We start from the raw sequence: 19,712 nt of genomic DNA, 5'->3' as shown, positions 1-19,712 counted from the left end.
AGAGCTCATGCCAACACTAATTGATTACCCTCATTAGTGGGTTATTAATATGAAAGGAGCTTCAGTTGAAGATCAACACACGTAAACTAAACTCAGTTATTACCAAGGCTCAGTGTACAAATACCTAAAAAAAAAACCTGTTCCTTTGATTCTTCCACTGTTCATAGGAAGCAAAGCTGGTGATACCTACACATCAGTCCATTCAGGAGCAGTTATATAAATTATGAAGAGTCATACCATGGAATACTAGGCAACAATCAAAATCAATAATGTAGATTATTGTTACTGACATGGAAAGATTCTCAATATACTTACAGCTAATGATTGGGGAAAGAAGCAGCTTATAGGATAATGTTCAGGGTATGATTCAAGTTTTTTTTTTTTTGTAAAGGAAAAAATATATGTACAGAAGAAAGATTAGGGGAGAAGGATTATAGATTCTTTCCCCTCCTTTCTTTGCTATTGAATTTTTGGTTTTACAAAGAGAATGTGTCATCAGAAAAAAATTAATAACATTACTGAATTTTGAAAACAAAATGCTTTTAAAATTTTCTAACCCACTTTTAGGCAGAACTTCAGCCTGAAAGAACATCTTAATGCCATATTCTTTACAAATACCAGAACAGAATATTATACAGCAAGAGAGGAGAAAACTAAATAAAATATATCGGGAGTTGATGCTATCTTGTTTCTGTGTCGGACCTTTTCTATGACATGGAAAATCTGGGGAAGAGAGACACAGGGGGGCTGAACCACATGCTTCTGCAGGCTAGGTCTTTTTGATAGGTCATGTTAGGGAAGGGATGCAGCACCTCGTACTGGGTGCACAGAAGTAGGAGAGCAGATTCTGAATGAGGGGTGATGGCTGGCACAGGAGGGCTGATGGGGACAGGAACTGGGTGCGCAGGATGCTCAGATCCACAGAACAGCCATGCTAGGGTTTGCTTGGGAAGATCATAATGTTCCAACATATTTACTTGTAATGGCTCCCATTGATAAGCACACTTTGTCCAGGTCCTTAGGCCCTGGGTCAACTGAACCATGTCCTCCAGGACTGTTTCCCCACTGGCTTATGCACAGGTCCCCAAGAGCGACAAAGCCTGGTGCAGTGGGCCTCACACTTATTGTGGGAAACTGAGGCAGCGTGCGAGGGACGTTTGGAAGGAAGGAGCTGGAAGTCCTGTTAGTGCTGGATTACGGGGGAAGGACTCCTCACTGCTCCAGGGCTGCCCCTCCCCCTCGCTGCCAGCCCGTCAGTCATTTCATGGATCAGCAGCTGCCGTACCTTCTGGAGGGTATGTGAAAATCTGGTCCATTTCCCAGATTCTCTGTGACCCATATAAAGTTTGGTTTGGGGAAAAGGTGGTGCAGTGGGAGAACTGGGAATGTCAATACTTCATCTGACACATATCTTATCTTCTGGATTAGATTTGGTCCTTAGATTCTACTGCCAAGAAAGGCAGAGTTGGGTTTAAAGATGCAATTAAAAATTATCATATAGTCTCTGAAAAACAAACAGGGTTCTAGAGGGGAGGGGGGTGGGAGGATGGGTTAGCCTGGTGATGGGTATTGAGGAGGGCACATTCTGCATGGAGCACTGGGTGTTATGCACAAACAATGAATCATGGAACACTACATCTAAAACTAATGGCGTAATGTATGGGGATTAACATAAGAATAAAAAAAATAAAATAAAAATTATCATATAGTATGTTTTAAAAATTCTCATATTACCCTCCCCTTTTTTTTCTTTTGGTGTACAGCTGTGTGCATTTTAACACATGTATAGATTAGATCTGGAACGACCACCACAATCAGGATACAGAATAGTTCCATCATCCCCAAAAAACTCCCTGTGCTATCTCTGTATAACCACATCATACCCCCACCTGTAACTCCAAGCAACCAGTGATCTGTTCTCTCTCATGATAGTTTTGTATTTACGAGAATGTCATATAAATGGAGTCACACAGTTTGAAATCTTTTGAGACTGGCTTCTTTCATTCCACGTAATGTCTGGAATACTCATCCAAGTGGTTGTGTGGATCAATAGTTTACTCCTTTTCACCACAGAGGAATATTCCCCTGAATGGACATACCAATGTTTATTTCACCATTTACCTCCTAAAGCACCTTCGGGTTGTTTTCAGCTTTTGCTTATCACAAACAGAGCTGCTACACCCAGGTTTGTGTGTGAACAGAAGTTCTGATTTCTCTGGGTATGTATGTAGGAGTGGGACTGCTCAGTTATATGGGAAGTGTATGCTTAACTTCGTAAGAAACTGCCAAACCATTTTCCAGAGTGGCTGTGCCATTCTGCATTCCCACTTGGGATTCCCAGGACTTTTTATTTTGGCCAATCTAACAGATCTGTAGGGGCATCTCACCCTGGATTTAATCTTTATTTCCCTAATGGCTGCGGATGTTGAACCTCTCTTAATGTGTTTATTTGTCCTCCCTAATGTCCTCTTCGGTGAAGTGTCTGTTCAAGTCCTTTGCCCATTTTTGAGCTGTTTGTTTCTTATTGCTGAGTTTTAAGAGCTCCTTATATAAAGATGCAATTTTATTGGATGGTAAGAAGAGGTAAGAACAAAGGAGGGGAGATAAAAAGGACTTCCTTTCCCCTGTCTGAAAGGGACTAGGGAGAGAAAAAAGGAACCACAGAAGCGGAAACAGAGCTGCAGATATGGTTTTACTCTCCTCCCACACCTAAACTGAAAAATAACCATACTTACTGCTTCATAATCTGCCAATTCCAGCCTTGCTTTATTCTGCATTGTCCTCTTACAGAGATAGATGGCTGAGGGAAGAAGAGAAATTACATGTGCAAAACCTGCAGTGTGGTGGTGTTACAAATCCATCCGTCCATCTGTCCATCTGCTCATCCAGCCAGCCACCCAGCCAGCCCTCCCTGTGTGCCCGGTGCTGCGCTGTGCAGAATTTGCTTCTGTGTGGAAGCCATGACACCTAACCTCCAGGAATCTTCCTACAGCTCAGGATCAGATGAGGACTCCATCTTCCAAGTCTTGACCATTCCCTTTCATCCTCCTCACTCTGTTTCACCCCAAGCATCCCTCACCAGGGTCATCTTTTACAAATATGATCATGTTACCTCCTCCACTCCCTGCACTGCTTCCTCAGTGACCTCAGAAGAACCATCGGGCTCCTTAGGGTGGCAGGCTTGGTTCTTTAAGATCCAGTCTGCTTATCTTGTCAACCTCTTCCTTCCCTGCCTCACTTTCAGTTCCACTCTTCTGCCCATGTGTTCTCTGCTAGGAAAGGCCTTTCCACTTCCCTCTTTTTTCCCTCTCTCTGGCAACCTCCTACTAATCTTGGAAGACCTAGCTCTGTGTTCTGGATAGCATCTACCTACCCTCACCCATGAAACCTAATTCCAGTGCACGGTAATCATGGGTTTACTAGACTGTCCCGGCTCTAGGCTGAGGGCTCTTCAAGGGCAGAGGCTGTGTCCTACTCAGCTTGAATCCCTACACCTAGCACCAGCGCGGCCTGCCAGGTGGAGTGCATGAACAGTGAAAAAGGAGGACAATTTGGGTCTCTCTTTCCAAGCTAAGGAAGGGTTCTTGGCCCTCAGTTGCCAGAGGATTCTTTCTGAAACCTGCCTTCATCACTTCCTCTCCCTACTTCTGCTTCTTCAGTATCTCCCTCCTTCTCCAGTGCCAAGTAGAATGACCCAGGGAAGACAATAGATGAGCGGTATGAATGACATTTAGGATGACCAGAAGAGAGGGTCAGAGAGGACCTGTGGTTGACCTGTGGTTCGACAACTTAGTTATACTAGGAGATCTAGTCAACTAACTCCTTGCTGGATCAACCAATCTCCTCCATGCAGTTTGAAAAATGTGCTCATGGCAGCTTACAATATGCTAGAATCCTGTGGCTGGCAGCCTGCTCTGGTATGTTCATGCTTCTGCTCACGCCAGTGGAGTTGTATGTGAGATTCAGTCAGTTGTGTTTGTTCTCAAATCTGTTTATGTCAGGCATACCTGTTATTTTAATAATGTAAGTTCCCTAAATATTACATTTCACTGATGAAATTAATGTGGAAAGAGAGAGTTGTTGTTTCTATGAAGACCCAGGTGGGGTGTTCAGAACAACTTGATAAAGAAGAGTTGGCTAAGACAATTGCTCATGAGTTTGGTAGAGGTGAAATAACTGAAAAAATGGGGAAAAATAATAAAAATCTGAAAGGGGTCAACATACAGGTTGTTTCAAAAGTGTTTTTAAGTTCTTGATGCACTTTAAAGATGCCCAACCTGGACAGTTTATCTTGAGTGTGTAGCTAAGAAAGGAATTCATATCTTTGGGGTCCATAATCGAAGAGAGTCTTTGATCCTATCTCAAAAAGCTGTCAAATGATTGTTCCTTTGTATAGCTTATGTTGATACGAAGTGATTCAGTATGAATGTATCTCCTCTTCATAATCCTCCACTTACCAGCTTTTCCAGAGAACCAGGCACCCATAGCTCTCCATAACGTCTGAAAGGGGCATCTGCTCTATTACAAGGTATCTCCTTTATTCCCTTGGACCACCGTTTAGGCAGCCTGTGGAATTGGGGGCTACTAAAGAGGAAGCCTGTCTACCAGCCCCACCACGCTGGTCTCGTTGACCCAGGGGCAGAGCTGCTCAGTGGAGGTGAAAGCTGCTTTGACAATGCTGTCCCAAGCAGTGTTTTGTACTGGATAAATGTAAGATGCAGGGAAGTCCAACCCAGGTTGGGCTATGGGCTTTATTTAAGCAGAATCATCCTGAGAAATTTCTAACCCATCTGGGTCAGAATGGGCCAGCTGGGTTATAAAGTAAAATACCCTGCACGGAATGCAAAGCTGGCACCATTCCTGATGACCATGAGCTACTTGGTCACATGCTTTCCGCTTGCTTTCTGTGTGGCTAATGTCACATGTTAGGGAGTCTGTTCACCACAACTAGGGAGGTAGGATGGAGCTGTTGAGTCGACCTTTTCTTGGTATAGAACTCAGGGCTTGTCTGTGCTACCATAGCGCCTTCAACAGTGCTTTTGCTCCAACGCCTAACCCATCAGATGACCATTGGCAATGACAGCCAGTCCTATCACAGGGCATCTGGGGGACTTGCTGTAAGCTCAGATGTGGGTTTTTCTTGGATAGTTAATCTCTCACTGTTAAATCTTTGTCTCCTCACCCTCACACTTGGCAATCTGACCTCCTGGCATCTCACTTGGATGACCCACTGCCATCAGGGTCACCACATCTCACCGTGATACAAATAGAAACCATTCGAAATTTCATGAAGTGAATAGCTTCATATAATACACATGCAATTAAACAATAAGAAAATATTGACCTCGTCCTATTTCAGTGTACTTAAGGGACTGACTCCCTTCTCAAACTTTGTCTTCATGAGTGACATCATTTACCTCAATCTCTTAAACCAGGGAACCTGTATAACATGTGTTTCTCTGTGTTCCTCATACCCTCAAATTACTTTCTGGTACAATGGGATTTTAGCACCGGAAGTAACCTTGGTGACCAGCAAGCACAGGCCCCTCATTGCCAGATGGGAAAACCAAAGGCCCAGAGAGGTGAAGTGATTTACCCACAGGCCGGTGAGTGGCAGAGGTGGAATTAACTTTTCCCATAATGACATTCACTGGTCATTCATTTGTTCATTCATTCACCCACTTAAACATTTATTGAGTGCCTCTTATGTGCATGTTGAGACATCATAACAGCCGCTACACCTGTATGAAGCTCACTGAATGCCAGGCGCCATTCTGAAGACTTCCCAAATGTTCACTTACTCAATCCCCATAATGACTCTATGAGGTGGGTTCTGTGATTATCCTCATTTTACAGATGAGGGAACCTTTTCAGGTCATTCCGCATTGCTGAGATTCCCTAAAGCTGCTGCATCCATTCTAAATGTCTCTCCGTGACTCTGATGGCTTTTGGATAAACCTGCCCCTCCCAAATGATTCAACCTCCCCCCCGTCATTCTTCATCAACATGAAACCTCTGAATACGCAGATCAGACTCCTCACCACCCTCTTCCTCCCCATCACACTGCCTGCCCCCCAGCCTGGAATGCTTAGACGGTAAGACTGGGATTTATTCAAATCTGTGCCCTAGCAACTGACACAAAGCAGGTGATCAGTAAAGGTTTGTTGGATGAAAGTTTTTGGTTCTTCATCAGTCCAAGTCATACCTATTCTGAGTTCTTAGCTTTGCTTTCACATCCTCTCTGCAAGAGGGCCACCACAGAACTAATACTGTCAAATTTAACAGTAATAATACTAACCACCGCCATGGTTTCCACTGAATCCTTACTGTGGATCACACACCAAATCTTACAGACATTGCATTTCATTGTAACAAAACAACACTAGGAAACAAGTACTATTATTATTATTCTAATTTGCACATGAAGGTTTTGAGGCACAGAGAAGTTAAATAACTTGCCAAGATCACACAGCTAGTGGAGCCAGTTGATCTTGAGCCACTGTGCTAAATTCTCTCTTGGTAAATACTTTGATTTTCTGATTGAACTGCTTTGGAAATGCTGGTGAGTACTTTTGCATCCCGTACCTTGCCTTCTCCATCTGATCTGCTGAAGTCGAGGCACGGGAATTCGAAATAATTTTGTTTTAATGAGAACCTGATATAAATTGTTATTTCTATCCTTGTTCATGTGCACATGAAATCATGATGTGGAGAAAGGGAAACCTAATGCCCTGGTGTATGCAGTGCCTGATAGCCGAAGCTTTATGGGTTCATATTCAAGTCGGTATTTTTATCTTACTAAGGTCTAGTTATCTGGTCCTGCCATCCTCCCCCTGCCCCCTGCCCCTTCACTGCCTGTAAGAATATTGGTTTTTACATTCACAAGGGCACATGGCTGCTACCTGGATCTGAGCTACAATTACTCAAATTTCCAGTTGGGCTTTCGTGAGCAGTGTTTCAGCCCCAGAAGAATTTGTTTTGTGAATAGCCAAATGTAGCTCTGATTTTGAGTTGGAAGCCATGCTTATCCACTTATCATATCACTTAGAGCACAGCCCAGTTCCAGAGGGACCCACCATGGTGCCAGCAGACAGCCACAGAGACCGTCAGAAGGCCCTTCCCCCTGCATAAGGACCGTCCTTCAGACCTGAAAACAGAAGAACTGTAGCCTTAGCAGGCAATGACTTGTCTGCACTCCACCCTCGGCATTGCTCACACCTGCTGGCGTTGGGAGGGAGCCAGTCTACTTCATTGCCAGGTCTCCTGGACAGGCTTCCCTGAACACTACCCAGCTGCACATCTCCCTCCATTCTCTGTAGCTGCCTCTGCCTTCCTGAGCAAGCAATCCTGCAAAGAACCTAGGGAGAAGCTGTGGGTCTCACCAAGTGCCCCAGTCCCAAGGACAGCCACTGTGGACTTAGCAGCCAAGTCAGTGACAAGAACGCTGTGCAAAGGGACAGACCATGAAGGAAGCATGGGCCTGGAAGGCACTCAGATCTGAGTTCCAATCCTGATGCTTCTACTGAGAGTCTGTTAATCACATTTAATAAAGAACCAGAACTGTCAGCCACTATTTACTAACGCCTCAGCTGTGCACGGTGCACCAGGGAACACGAGAGTGAACAGGTAAGACCAGTCCCTGCCTTCCTGGAGCTAATGATCTGCATCCAGATAAATAGAATGCAAGGGGGAAGTGTGAGGATGTGGCCTCTCTGAGCCTCAGGTTCTTTATCCAGAGTAGGGGGACAATATAACTTCTTTAGAGGATTGGCACGTGGAAATATTAACCAGTCTCATGGAGAGTAATATGGCCAGAATCTAACAGATCCCTGCCTGGACAGAGCTAACTCCCTTCTTGCCAAGCTCCAAACTTCACCCACTCTTATTTTCCTCGTCCAGGGTACCTTCTGTACATTCCTCCCTGGTCTGTCTCCCTTCCCCCCTAACTTCTAACTATCAAAAACACCCATGAATTATTACTAAGTCTTAACAAGGCTGTGAGAATAGAAAGAACTAGGGGGAGGTGGCCCCTAGATCCAGCCCTCCCTGAAACCCTGTCCCAGAAAGGACGGGTCAGCAGCCACTGTCTTGGCTCTTGGCTCCACAGAATGAGCACATTGGCCAGCTCGATAGAATTTTTCTTCCCTTCCCCCATTCCTTTCCAAAGGCTGCATCTTTCAGTGTGCTCTGCCTTTCTTCATTATGTGGAACAGGGAGCTTATTACATGTCAACGGTATGAAAAGGATTAAGCAGGACAACGACCCCTCCTCCCTGCGTGACCGTCACCCAGACACCAGGCATTTGTCTTCCACTCTCCCAGGAGTGACACTTCTTCACTGCTCACCGTAGTCAGTGTTTTCAGGCTCCCAGCAGTTCGAAGGCCAAAAGTACGGGGCCTGCAAAAGAACACAGGTGTCAGGACTCAGAGGAATGCGGGCACCTGCCCTCCTCGGCCCGGAGCGAGTGTCCACCCTCTCCAGCACCCAGTGAGGACCCCTCTCGGTGACAGGCTCTGCCCCGTCTCTTTCGTGCCGACACCACATCCCCAACTTTCTCCTGTTCTTAAGGCAGCTGAGGCTGTCGACATTTTAACCTAGGTATTGAGAAATGAAATCCAAGGTGAGCAAAATCAATGCAAAAATGAGAAACTTAGTTTATAGGGCAAACATTTCTTATCCCAAGGCCGGCACAGCTTACTGGGCACACAAGCTCCAAGTTCCTTTTATCCCTTTGAATTGTATGCCCCTAAAACTGACATGCAGAAGCCTAGCCTGCAGTGTGGCTGTATTTGGAGTAAGGAAGTAATTGAGGTTAAAAGAGGTCACAAGGGTGGGGCCCCGATCCCATAGGATTAGTGTCCTTATAAGAGGAGCCACCAGAGAGCTTGCTTTCTCTCTGTCTCTGCCATGTGAGGAGGACACAGCGAGAAGTGGCTGTCGGCAAGCCCAGGTGAGAGCTCTCACCACAAATCTAACCTGCTGGAACCTTGATCTTGGACTTCTAGCCCGTGGAACAGTGAGAAATAAATTCCTGTTGTTTAAGCCACTCAGTCTGCAGTATTTTGCTATAGTAGCCAGAGTGGACTGAGACACCCTTTGATGCTGTCTGAAAAACTCCACTCCAAACACCTTGGTGTTGACCTTGACACAGACTCTTATCCTCTGCCCCATTTCCCTCTATGACAGGATCTGTGAAAAGGAGAGGAAAATGGTGGGAGGGCTTAGGCAGAGGATAGAAACTTCACACCAGGAAGGCAGCATGACAGAGTAGAAAGATCAAGGACTTTGCCGTTGGGCTGACCCACACTCAAATCAAGGCCACCTCCCAGATTTATTAATCCTCAGAGCACCTCCGTGTTCTCATCTGTCAAATGGGTGATATTTACCTCCGAAAAGTTTGTTCTTCAGAATGAATGAGGGAATATGTGGAAACCCCCCACCCCAACAACACGGTGGCCCAAATAGAATCTTGTTTGGCTTCCCAGTGCTGGGGGGAGGTAAGGGTTCCTCCCTTAAATACCCTGTTTTGTAGGTAGTTCTAATCTGAGATCAGATGATAAGAGAAGGTTCTTCAGGAAGAGACGCTGGCAGGCCTACCTGGAAACGGTAAAAGGTGCCATCATCCTTCATGGTAAGAACGTGGTCCGAGATCGGAAAGATGTAGCCCTGGGCGGCTATAAGGCTTCCCAAGTGTATTGCTTCAACTGCACGAACAGGGCAGAAGAGAGAGAGGAGTATTTAGCAAGTTGTCAGAGTGCAGGTTTCCTTAGCTGGAATGTAAGTCAGGAGGGCAGAAAGGCAACCAGAAATCAATAGTTCTCACCCTCAGATAACTGCATGATCGATTGACTGATTGATAACCTTTGATATCAATCCACTGGGCTGGATGGGGTGGGTGTCAGTGGTTGGGAAGGGCCAACATGTGTCTGGGACTCATCTGGATCCCAGCTCTGAGAGTCTGGCTTTGGTTAACTTCCCCCAAGACTTCCAGAGGAAAGTAGCTTCAAGGTTAAGAGCAGGGGCTCTGGCACATATAGACCTGTACTGAATCAAGTGGGATGTTTCATGTAAGTGCTTAGCAGTGCCTGGTGTTCAGTAGGGGCGGGCATCTTGCTAGTTTCATCATTTTTATTCCCCAGCAATGAGCACGTAGCCTCACTGCCCAGAGAGACTCTCGACTCCCATGGCATTCCCCAATATGACAGTCCCACCAGAGAAGAGGAGAGCATTTCCCTTCTCTTACGGACACAGAGTAAAACCTCACTTTCTTAGAAAATTGGAGGAAGGACACTGCAGTGGGGAGTGGCAAAGGGAAGCCGACCTGATAGAAATATGTACATCTTTGCCACAATTAACCCATTGTTTTGTGACTTAGTATCAGCCATAAATAGATCCACGTAATCAATAATTTATATTTATTCTGAGCAGAGCTAAGGAAAAAAATAACAGATCTATATGGTTCTACCATGCATGATAATCTTTCACAAATATAAAAGTGCTCTTCTTGGTAAAAACTAATTTTTGGATATAGAAATTATTGATATGCTTAAGGAGTCTCCAGGAATTATTAATTTCATAAGCTCTGAATTTTTTAAAGCAACTTGTTTTGTCTTTACTTGCAGACTTCTCAAGAGGTTGTATATAATCCAAGTGTTTTGCTTATTTAGAATCACCTATCCTTCGGAAATAACTGGTGGAATCAGAATAAAGCTGTATCTTATTTGCTTAGTGATGACCAATGTGCATTTTAAAGTCTACATGCTTCAAGAATCATGGGTCCAGCAAAAAAAAAAAAAAGAGTTTCATCACTGGCAGCTGCTCCTTCCCCAGGGAAGAGAGCACAGCTTCCAGTAAGAAGGTGACTTTCATGTCACCAATGTAGGAGCTAGAACTCTCACTTCATCTTTCGTGGTTTTGCTTAGATATATGGCAGATGGGGAGGGAGGGATAGATGTTGGATGAGCCTGACTTCCAGGACTGTGATTTGCCTCATTTCCACCCTTCTATTCCCAGCTGGTGAACTGTTCTTAACTCCTCCTCATCCATTTCTCAGAAGCCCAAACAGTTCCCAATAACGTGATGTCCTCCCAAGGCCATCTGTGTATAAGAGAGCTTCATAGATACGATCCTTATTAGGTATTACTCACGACCTTTCAGGGAAGCCTCTCATATGAGGGCCGGAGGCCTCCTGAAGCCTATTCCCCTACCACCCGCTGGCTCAGGGCTCTCACAATACTGCTGCTGGTACTAACGATCATAATAAAGCATGTGTCAGAAATACAAGGATTATCGTAGAAAGGCAAAGGACAGAGAGCTACCGGAAGAGAAAAGACCACCATGGAGAAAGGTACTCCCTAGGCTTCGCATTATAACCAAAGAAACATTGATTTTAAATACATGGGACTAAACTGGTAGAAATGTATTTGGTCCAGGCTTTACAAGTGGACAATGGCAAGTCCAGGCTGCATGAGGAGAACACGTGGTGTAGTTAATTTGGGTTCTTTCCTTAAGAGGATTTGAATTCACAGTTTCTCCCTGTGGATTAAGAGCTTAACTAGATTTAAGAATTTTCACTAGTCGTGGAAGTGGCCATTAATCATGATGGTGAACAAGGCTAGTATCACTTCTTTTGTGGCACTCAGATTTCTGGCAACTATATTTCCTTGAACGCCATGTAAATTATATTGGTTCTTAGTCAATAGTATATTAGGAGCATCAGATTAAAATAGAGCAATTTCTGAGCTGACATAGTGACCTCCAGCAAGGAATCACAGACACCTAGAAAAGGCATTAAAAAAAAAATCTTTAGAGGGGCACCTGGATGGCTCAGATGGTTAAGCATCTGCCTTCGGCTCAGGTCATGATCCCAGCGTCCTGGGATCGAGTCCCGCATCGGGCTCCCTGCTCTTTGGGAGCCTGCTTCTCCCTCTGCCTCTCTCTTCTCTCTCTGTCTCTCATGAATAAATAAATAAAATCTTAAAAAAAAAAAAATCTTTAGAAAGCAAAGCCATTGGTAGCCATTTAATTTGGGTCAGATAGATCTAATCCCCAAGAACATAAGAATACATTAATGGATATTTATAAATATGACCTTCAGGCATTGAGGATACTCAGTTAAAACAGGAAGTATATAATAAACTCCAAAAAGTATTAACTAACACATGGATAGTAAGCTTTACTTATCTGCAATTTTTATTTTTCTGAAACTCCTCATTTTCTAATTATGCTGTGAAAATAAATTTTACTACTTATTTTCTGGTGGGAGGACAGATTTGGAAACTGTTTTATTGGCCAGAGTTTTGTTGTTGTTTTTCTGGTAAGGTTTTCCTAATTGAAATGCACAATTAAGGTCGGAAAAAAAAACCATTCTTTCACTTCTTGCAGAAGCAGAAAACAGGAGTCTTAGCAAATAATTAGACATCTTAATTGTGGATCAGGCAATCTAATTTTAAGAGCTGGCTCTAGAAGGCTGTTCCGTGATAGTTCTACAACTTATCTTTAATTGCTGTGGCTAACGAGAATTCATCTCATTTCACACGTTATTGTATTGGGCTCTTTGGCACTCTAAATAATTGCTCATTTCCTCAAAGGGTGATTCAGATTTAAAGATAGATATTCAGTCAAGAAAATAAATTAATTTTATTTGCAAATGGACTGATTCCACATCTTGGGATTCACATTTATAAGTCCAGTTCTCAGGAGAATAGGAGAATCTGGTCTGGAACTTGTTTATGGGATGTTTCTCAATACCATGGAGGATAAAGTCAGAGTCAAGTACCTGGGTCCTCGATGCAAAGGTTCTTCATAAGCCACTGCACAATGTCAGTACCTGAAATGATAAAGCAAATTGAACTGAAGACATCATGGATGAGTACCCTCTGGCAGAAGAAACATGTTTATCTAAGAAAGTCCTAATTCCAACTAGCACACGCCCAGAGAGCTGGGTAATATTGACAATTTTCCATCCTAACTAAGCATATCTAGCCATTGGGACACTTCCATAGTCACAGTCCTATTTGTTTCCAAATAAATCCACTTCCAATGACTCAGGATGATCTTGTGTCCACACTTCTAGGGAATATCTACAGGAGACTTCTTGCAAATACAGATTTTGATGACTTCCCAGAGAAAGGCTAGGTGAAGTTTTACCACACCTGGCCCCCAGGATATTTCCTGAGGTTGGAGGCCTCTTCAGCTCCCTACCCTAACTGACAAGGCCTGACCAACACAGGTGACCTTACAGGTCCCTAAAAAAAACCAAAACAACAAAAAACCCGACAAAAAACAAAACAACAAAAAACCTTTAATTTTTTCTGGCATGGGCATAGTTTAAATTAAAATGCGCCTGTTTCTGAGGAGAAACTTCTATGTGTTCACCAAAACTTCTTTCCTCTATTCCTTGGGTCACTAGATTATATCTCTAGACTCTTCTGCAATTGGGTATAGATTGAGTTCTTACGATGGAATATGGCTAGAAATGATATATCCTGCTTCTAGGCCTGGACCATAAAACTCCCACGTGACTCTGCAAACCCTTCATTCCTTATCTGCTGGCCGAATGGAGAGAACCCCAAGAACCCAGGGGAGGGCAGAGCCACAATGTGGAAGGAGCTTGGGATCCTGAACAACCATAAAAATTGATGCCCATTTTGGGCTCTGACTTGATTAAAAAATAAACTTTGTTGTGTTAAGCCCCAGAAGTTGGGATTTATTTGTTTTGATATTGAGTACTACCTTAATTAATATAAAATTGTAAGAGTCGGAAGGGACTCTTAAGTCTTATCTACTCCAACCCTAGCCAATACCGGAACTGCATCTATAATACCCCAGACAGGAGGTGCCATGATCTCCACTGGGAAAAACCCTAGTACCTGGGAATCACAGATTCCCCCCTAGACAGCCTGTCCTAGTCAAATCATCTTTGATTTCTCTGAACAGAAATTTGACCCTTTCTAAATTGCTCTCTTTGGACTTAATTTTGCCCTCTGATGATAGAGAAACAAATCCAGACCTTCTTGCTCTGGAGAGAGTCCATCCGATATACTATCAACATTCTTCTTAAGTTTTCTCCCCTCAAGGTGAAACATACCTGGGTCCCTCAGCTATTTCCTGCCATGACATGACCTAGAGCCCTTTCCCATTTTGGTCACAATTCTCTGAATATGTTTCCTTTTGTTTGCCTCCCTTTGAAGATGTTGCACCTAGAGCCAATGTGGGAGTAGAAGAGTCCAAATTTCTGGAAGGTTCTGAACTTCCGGTCTTCTCAGCCATCTCATTTGAAACCAGTGCAGATCTTCAAAGGTGGCTTTGTCACCTTGGGATGGAATGTTTGATGGAAAGCAGCCTGAAAAGGGCAACGTTTCTAGATGTCTGAATCCTGTCATGCGTGGGTCTGAGGCTTGGTGTGAGAGAGAGGGTCTGCCCATAGCTCTTCTGGAACAGATTCCCAGCTGAAAACCTGAGGAGCTAGCAGAAGTCTTTAGTGAGCATTGCCCTTTCCCCAGAAATAAAGTTTCCAGACATGTTCCAGAGGTGAGAGCAGCTCAGGCCTGTTTCTCTCTGGCTCCCTGGAGGGGGAATGAACCTTCCGCAGTAGACAACCAGGGCCCCATCCTACTATTCCTGTGCTTCCCCCAGGTCTAGCCTCCACTGACACAGCCCAGCAAGTTCCCCCCATTTCAACCTCCAAAGCAGAACTTCTAAGCTTTTCCCCACTCTTGCTCCCGGATGGCATCTTTGAGCTAAACTTCGGATCAAAAACTTTCCTATTCATTCACATTCTTTGAGCAAAAGGAGAGAATGTCTGTGTGTGGTTGTGTGTGTGTGTCCATATCCTCCAAATTATACAAGTTCAACATTTGTCCTAGGAAATGAAGAACAAAGCAGAAATCAAATAAGAACTGTAATCCCAAGTTGGGGGTGGGGGAGAGCCTCTAACCTGTTTTTTCCTCAAAAGAAAAATAGTTCTTTTTTGTGGGTTGCCTGGAAACAGATAGGTTTCCAGCATCAGCAACAGCTCTCCCCCGGGCAGGCGGATTATCTTTCTGCTGAGCTTGCTGAACCATTATTTATCACCTGCCAAGATTGATTACTCACCCTGGGACAATGACAGCCCTTCCTTTCCCCTGTTAATTACTGTCATCATTAATATCCATGTCACTAATTAGTATTCATTCACATTGAAACTCCTTTCTTGCTATCATATCCGTTCCCCCCACCACCCCACCCGAGACTTCAGCACCATTGTCTAGATTTCTACCCCCTTTTGGTTTTCTGCACTCCGTGTCTGGCCTAATTGCTCTCCCCAGTCCACCAGGCCCTGGTTTGCATTCACAGAGCTGAAGGATCACATTTAAACATTTAAGCCCCCCTCCCTCCCCCCCCCTTTTTTTTGGTCAAGAAGAGAAAGTCACAAAAACCTCTTTCCTTTTTACCTAGCAATGTGGGGACCACAGACCTGGATTTCTTGTCCCTGGTGCAGCCACCGAAACAGTCAGGGTCTTTATCTGGGGACTGGTGTGAGTGTCCTCGAGCCCCGGTGAGGGCCAAGCTGGACCCCCTGGCTGTCCTGGGTCCCTGCCCCCAGTCTGCAGCAGTAGTCACCTCCCCACTGTCCCTCACCCACCGTGGGCCTGTAGGGTGGACTTCAGCGAGCACAACAATGCCTCGTTCTCTCGGGTGTGGGGTGTTTTAGCTTCCTCGGACTAACCCAGGAGGGGCCAGCCTCCAGCCTTGTGGCAGGACGTAAATGTTGCATGTTCAGCCCCGGGGAAAAGTAAGGGAGGGAAATCTGTCATAATATTATGTCCTTTAAAAGACCTACAATTATTCCACAGCAGAATGAGGTGAGCATAGTGCAAACAACGGTCAGGAGAAAGCATTTTTCTTCTTTTTTCTCTTTCCTTTCTTCCTTTTTTCCCTCCGGCCCCCAATCATTTTTCCCCCTCTTATTCAAAAAAGAATTTGAAGCAGATTATTTTTCTATTCTCTCTCAAATGAATTGTTGCCCTTTGTTACCACTGTTGGATGCGGTTCTTATCTTAGTCAAGCTGCCCTGCCAAGGACTTAAAACCAAAAAAGAAACATTAGGAACAGATGCAGAATAGCCACCCTTTATCCCCAAAGGTTCTAAAACACTTGGCTGGAAGTTTTCTTTTTGAGGCTAATATATCCACATATATCCCAGGGATATCCATGAACTACATCAGAGGCACCCGAAACTCTTCTCCACAACATGCGTGGTGTGTTAGTACATTTAAGTAGACATTTCTATGCAGATATGCTTTCAGTTTCTATATGTGTTGTACATACGTATTTCAGTTATGTCTTTTACATATAAGGATGTGTATTGGAAGGGTGTTTGGACACAACTCAAACGTTCTCAAGTAGGGGATTGAATAATTAATTATGGCTCATCCATACAATACATATTTATTGAACACCTACTGTATTGAATGAAAAAGTAGAACAGGAACAGTGTGTATTGTAAGATGACATTTAAAAAAATTTTTTTAAATGACATTTTTACAATAGAAAATACATATTTACATTTGTATCCTATTATTTACGTATGTATAGATATATACAGGTACTAAGAAGAAAAGTTCTGGAAGGGTATTTAAACTGTTTAGGTGATCTTGGAGAGAGGGGAGGGTCAAATCACAGGAAATTTCTATTCTTTACATGTCCTTATTATTTGGAGCTCAAGAACTTTAATATATTGCTTACGCACTGAGAAAAAGACTTTTCACTGTCAAGAGCAGAGAGGGACGTGCTGGCCTCTGAGACTGCTGTGGGTAGGCTGTGGGGAATCAGGTTGCAGACGTAAAGCGGAGAGGGTGGGGGGGACTCTGAGCTGCTGCCCCTGGGCCCTGGGCATGTCCTGCTCCCCTGGGAAAGGGCGAGGAGTAAAGAGTGGGAGGCTCACTCCTAAGCCTCAAGTTGTCACTCTCTGTGGCCACTGGGCCAGCTAAAGGGGCTGCTCACTGCAGTCCTGGACTAAGGGTGACCATCTGCACTCTGCACCCCTCAATATAAACTGGATTTGAGTAAGCTGGCAAGATCTTCCAATATTTTAGGGAGTTCTCTTTCTGGTTTGGGGGAGATCCTTACTATAAAAAGGTTCTATACTGAGCTTTGTGCTCAGGTGTTTTAAGCATCCCCAAAGATTAAGGGATACCTGGAACTTCCTCCCAAATAAGTCAGAACCTAAGGGGATCCTACTCTGAAACACTTGCCCCATTCTCCCCAAAGTATTGTAACAACTGGAGCCCAAACTGATTGTGCAAACTTGAGAAAAGACTGGTTCCAGGCACTTGCAAATTTCAAGTCATGTGAAACTTGGTAGCTTATAAATCATAGTCCTGATAATTGAAGCAATTGATAATTTACTTATCAATCCTCACCATTGGGGAAAGACACCTTCACTTGAGTAAACTCTTTCTGGAGCCCAACAAAAGATAAGATTGTTCCTGCTGTGAGTGACCTCCTGGTACTCCTCAGTCAAGGTTATGATTCAGTCCACCCCGGGGTTCTCACATACCTGCCAAGGTCTCTGCTGCACCCGTGAGTGAAGAGGACAGCTTTGTGCCACCTGATCACGTAGGTGCCACGTGCAGGGCAACACTCATGAAGGAGGGAGACATTGCCCAGGGCCCCTTGTGTACCAGGCCAGAGCCAGGCATGTGACACTATAGTCACATAGCATCGTGACAATAATTGTGCAAAATATGATATCTAGCCTACCCATTTCACAGATGAGGCCCAGAGAGGCCCAAGGCCACATACCTATAAGAGCCAAGTCTGGAATCCAGGAAAAACCCATGCCGGATACCATGGTCACTACACATTCTGCCTCTCTTATTTCTGAATAACATTCCAAACAGTACTCAGAAGAATAATCGGAAAGGGATACTCTGTGCTCATAGACATTCATTTAGTGGTAATAATAATTACTCTAATACTAGCTATTGAGCACTTTCTATATTTCAGGCTTTGGAATGACCCTACTCTAATAATCCCATGATGTAAATAGATTATTACCATCTCCATTTTGCAGATGAATGGAAGGACACCCTAAGTAGGGCAGTCTTTATAGTTTTAGACTTTTCTTTTTATGCCTTAGTTAAAAAACAAACACACACAGGGGTGCTTGGGTGGCTTAGTCGGTTAAGTGTCTGACTCTTGGTTTCAGCTCAGGTCATGATCTCAGGGTCCTGGGGTCGAAGCCCGTGCTGGGCTCCATGGTCAGCGGGGAGTCTGCTTGACATTCTCTCTTTCCCTCTCCCTCTGTCCCTCCCCACTCTCAAATAAGTAAATAAATAAATCTTTAAAACACACACACACACACACAGGGGCTCCTGGGTGGCTCAGTTGGTTAAGCGACTGCCTTCGGCTCAGGTCATGATCCTGGAGTCCCGGGATCGAGTCCCGCATCGGGCTCCCTGCTCGGTGGGGAGTCTGCTTCTCCCTCTGACCCTCCCCCCTCTCATGTGCTCTCTCTCATTCTCTCTCTCTCAAATAAATAAATAAAATCTTTAAAAAAAAAATAAAACACACACACACACACACAATGCAACAGTTAGCCAGCAGGGAAAGCTGAACTTACTTAAGAGATGTTAAACTTTAGGACTTTGGAGGGTGGGCACAGGGTATGGCCGGCAGGAAGACGAAAGGAGGGTCAGAAGGTAGAACTGGGTTCCCTGACAAGTCTAGTGGCATTTTGAAGAGTAGAGTTTGGTCAAGGCGCTTGAGTTTCTCCAAGGAAAAGCGCAACAAATTTCACAGATATATGCTTGTTTACCAAGCATATGAAGCAATAAAGTCAGGCTTGAGTTCAGTTCAAGCCGTGTCGCTTACAAACTGTGTGACCCTGGGCAGGTCCCCGAACCACCCTCCACCCCAACCTGCATTCCTTCATGGGCCGATGGGGTGAAGTACTGGCTACTTGGAGGGTAAAGCAAGATCACGTATCCACGCGTCCATGTACATGTCATGCCAGCGCAGTACCTGGGACAGAATAAGCATTAGCACACATGAGCTACAGACTTAGGGACCTTGTCTTGGAGCCAAGTATCTAATCGAATCATCTGCATGCAGCAACTAGAAAGTTTTGAGGGTGGAAGGCGGAGCACGTGCCCTCATCCCACTGCAATTCAGTCCAAAATAATGAACTGAGCATCATTCTTGGTCTGTGTGTGCTGGTCCCTGACATCCCCCATCCACCTCCTCTCCCTTCTCTTCTCTTCTGCCTCATGGACACCCCTTCCACTCCCAGAATGCGCCATGATCCATCCCGCTTCAGGGCCTTTGCATCAGCAATTCCCTGGGCCAGTAATGCTCTCCCATTTCTCCACCTCTGCCCCGAGCTGACTCCTTCCTGCATGTCCTTTGGCCCTGACTTCCTCAGGAAAGCCTTCACTGCTCTCCAAACCAGGTCAAGTCCTTCAGCTTTCACTTGCAGGGAATGGGGTTCCTTCTCCATTTGGAAGTAGACATCCACCATGTGGTTATTTGATCCATGTGTGCCTTCCCCTCTGTATTAGCTTCCTGGGGCTTCTGTAAGAAGTACCACCAACGGAGTGGCTCAAACAGCAGAAATGGATTGGGTCCCCTTTCTGGAGGCCAGACCCTGAGATGAGGGTGTTGGCTGGGTCCGTTCATCCGAGGGCAGCGAGGGAGAACCTATTCTGCTCCAGGCCTCTCTCCTTGCT

The 19,712-nt window shown here is 44.7% G+C and overlaps 1 protein-coding gene across 5 annotated transcripts in view; it reads right to left on the bottom strand.

Annotated features, from left to right (window-relative positions):
- Window positions 1–19,712, bottom strand: part of RGS6 (regulator of G protein signaling 6) — a 549,755-nt gene that overhangs the window by 85,022 nt on the left and 445,021 nt on the right. For all 5 annotated transcript variants that reach the window (XM_045901123.3, XM_064571279.1, XM_045901122.2 and 2 more), the window contains exons 4-7: window positions 12,779–12,829; window positions 9,598–9,704; window positions 8,346–8,397; window positions 2,736–2,800 (exon numbers count right to left, since the gene is read on the bottom strand). In XM_045901123.3, the coding sequence (XP_045757079.1) occupies window positions 2,736–2,800; window positions 8,346–8,397; window positions 9,598–9,704; window positions 12,779–12,829 (275 nt within the window). The remainder of the gene's footprint in view (window positions 1–2,735; window positions 2,801–8,345; window positions 8,398–9,597; window positions 9,705–12,778; window positions 12,830–19,712) is intronic.

The sequence above is a fragment of the Mirounga angustirostris genome, unplaced genomic scaffold (genome assembly GCF_029215605.1).
Source record: "Mirounga angustirostris isolate CCGP_5_RB_7025 unplaced genomic scaffold, mMirAng1.0.hap1 SCAF_9, whole genome shotgun sequence".
Lineage (NCBI taxonomy): Eukaryota > Metazoa > Chordata > Mammalia > Carnivora > Phocidae > Mirounga > Mirounga angustirostris.
Note: the sequence above shows the minus strand (reverse complement) of the source record. Positions and strands in the feature narration are given on the sequence as shown.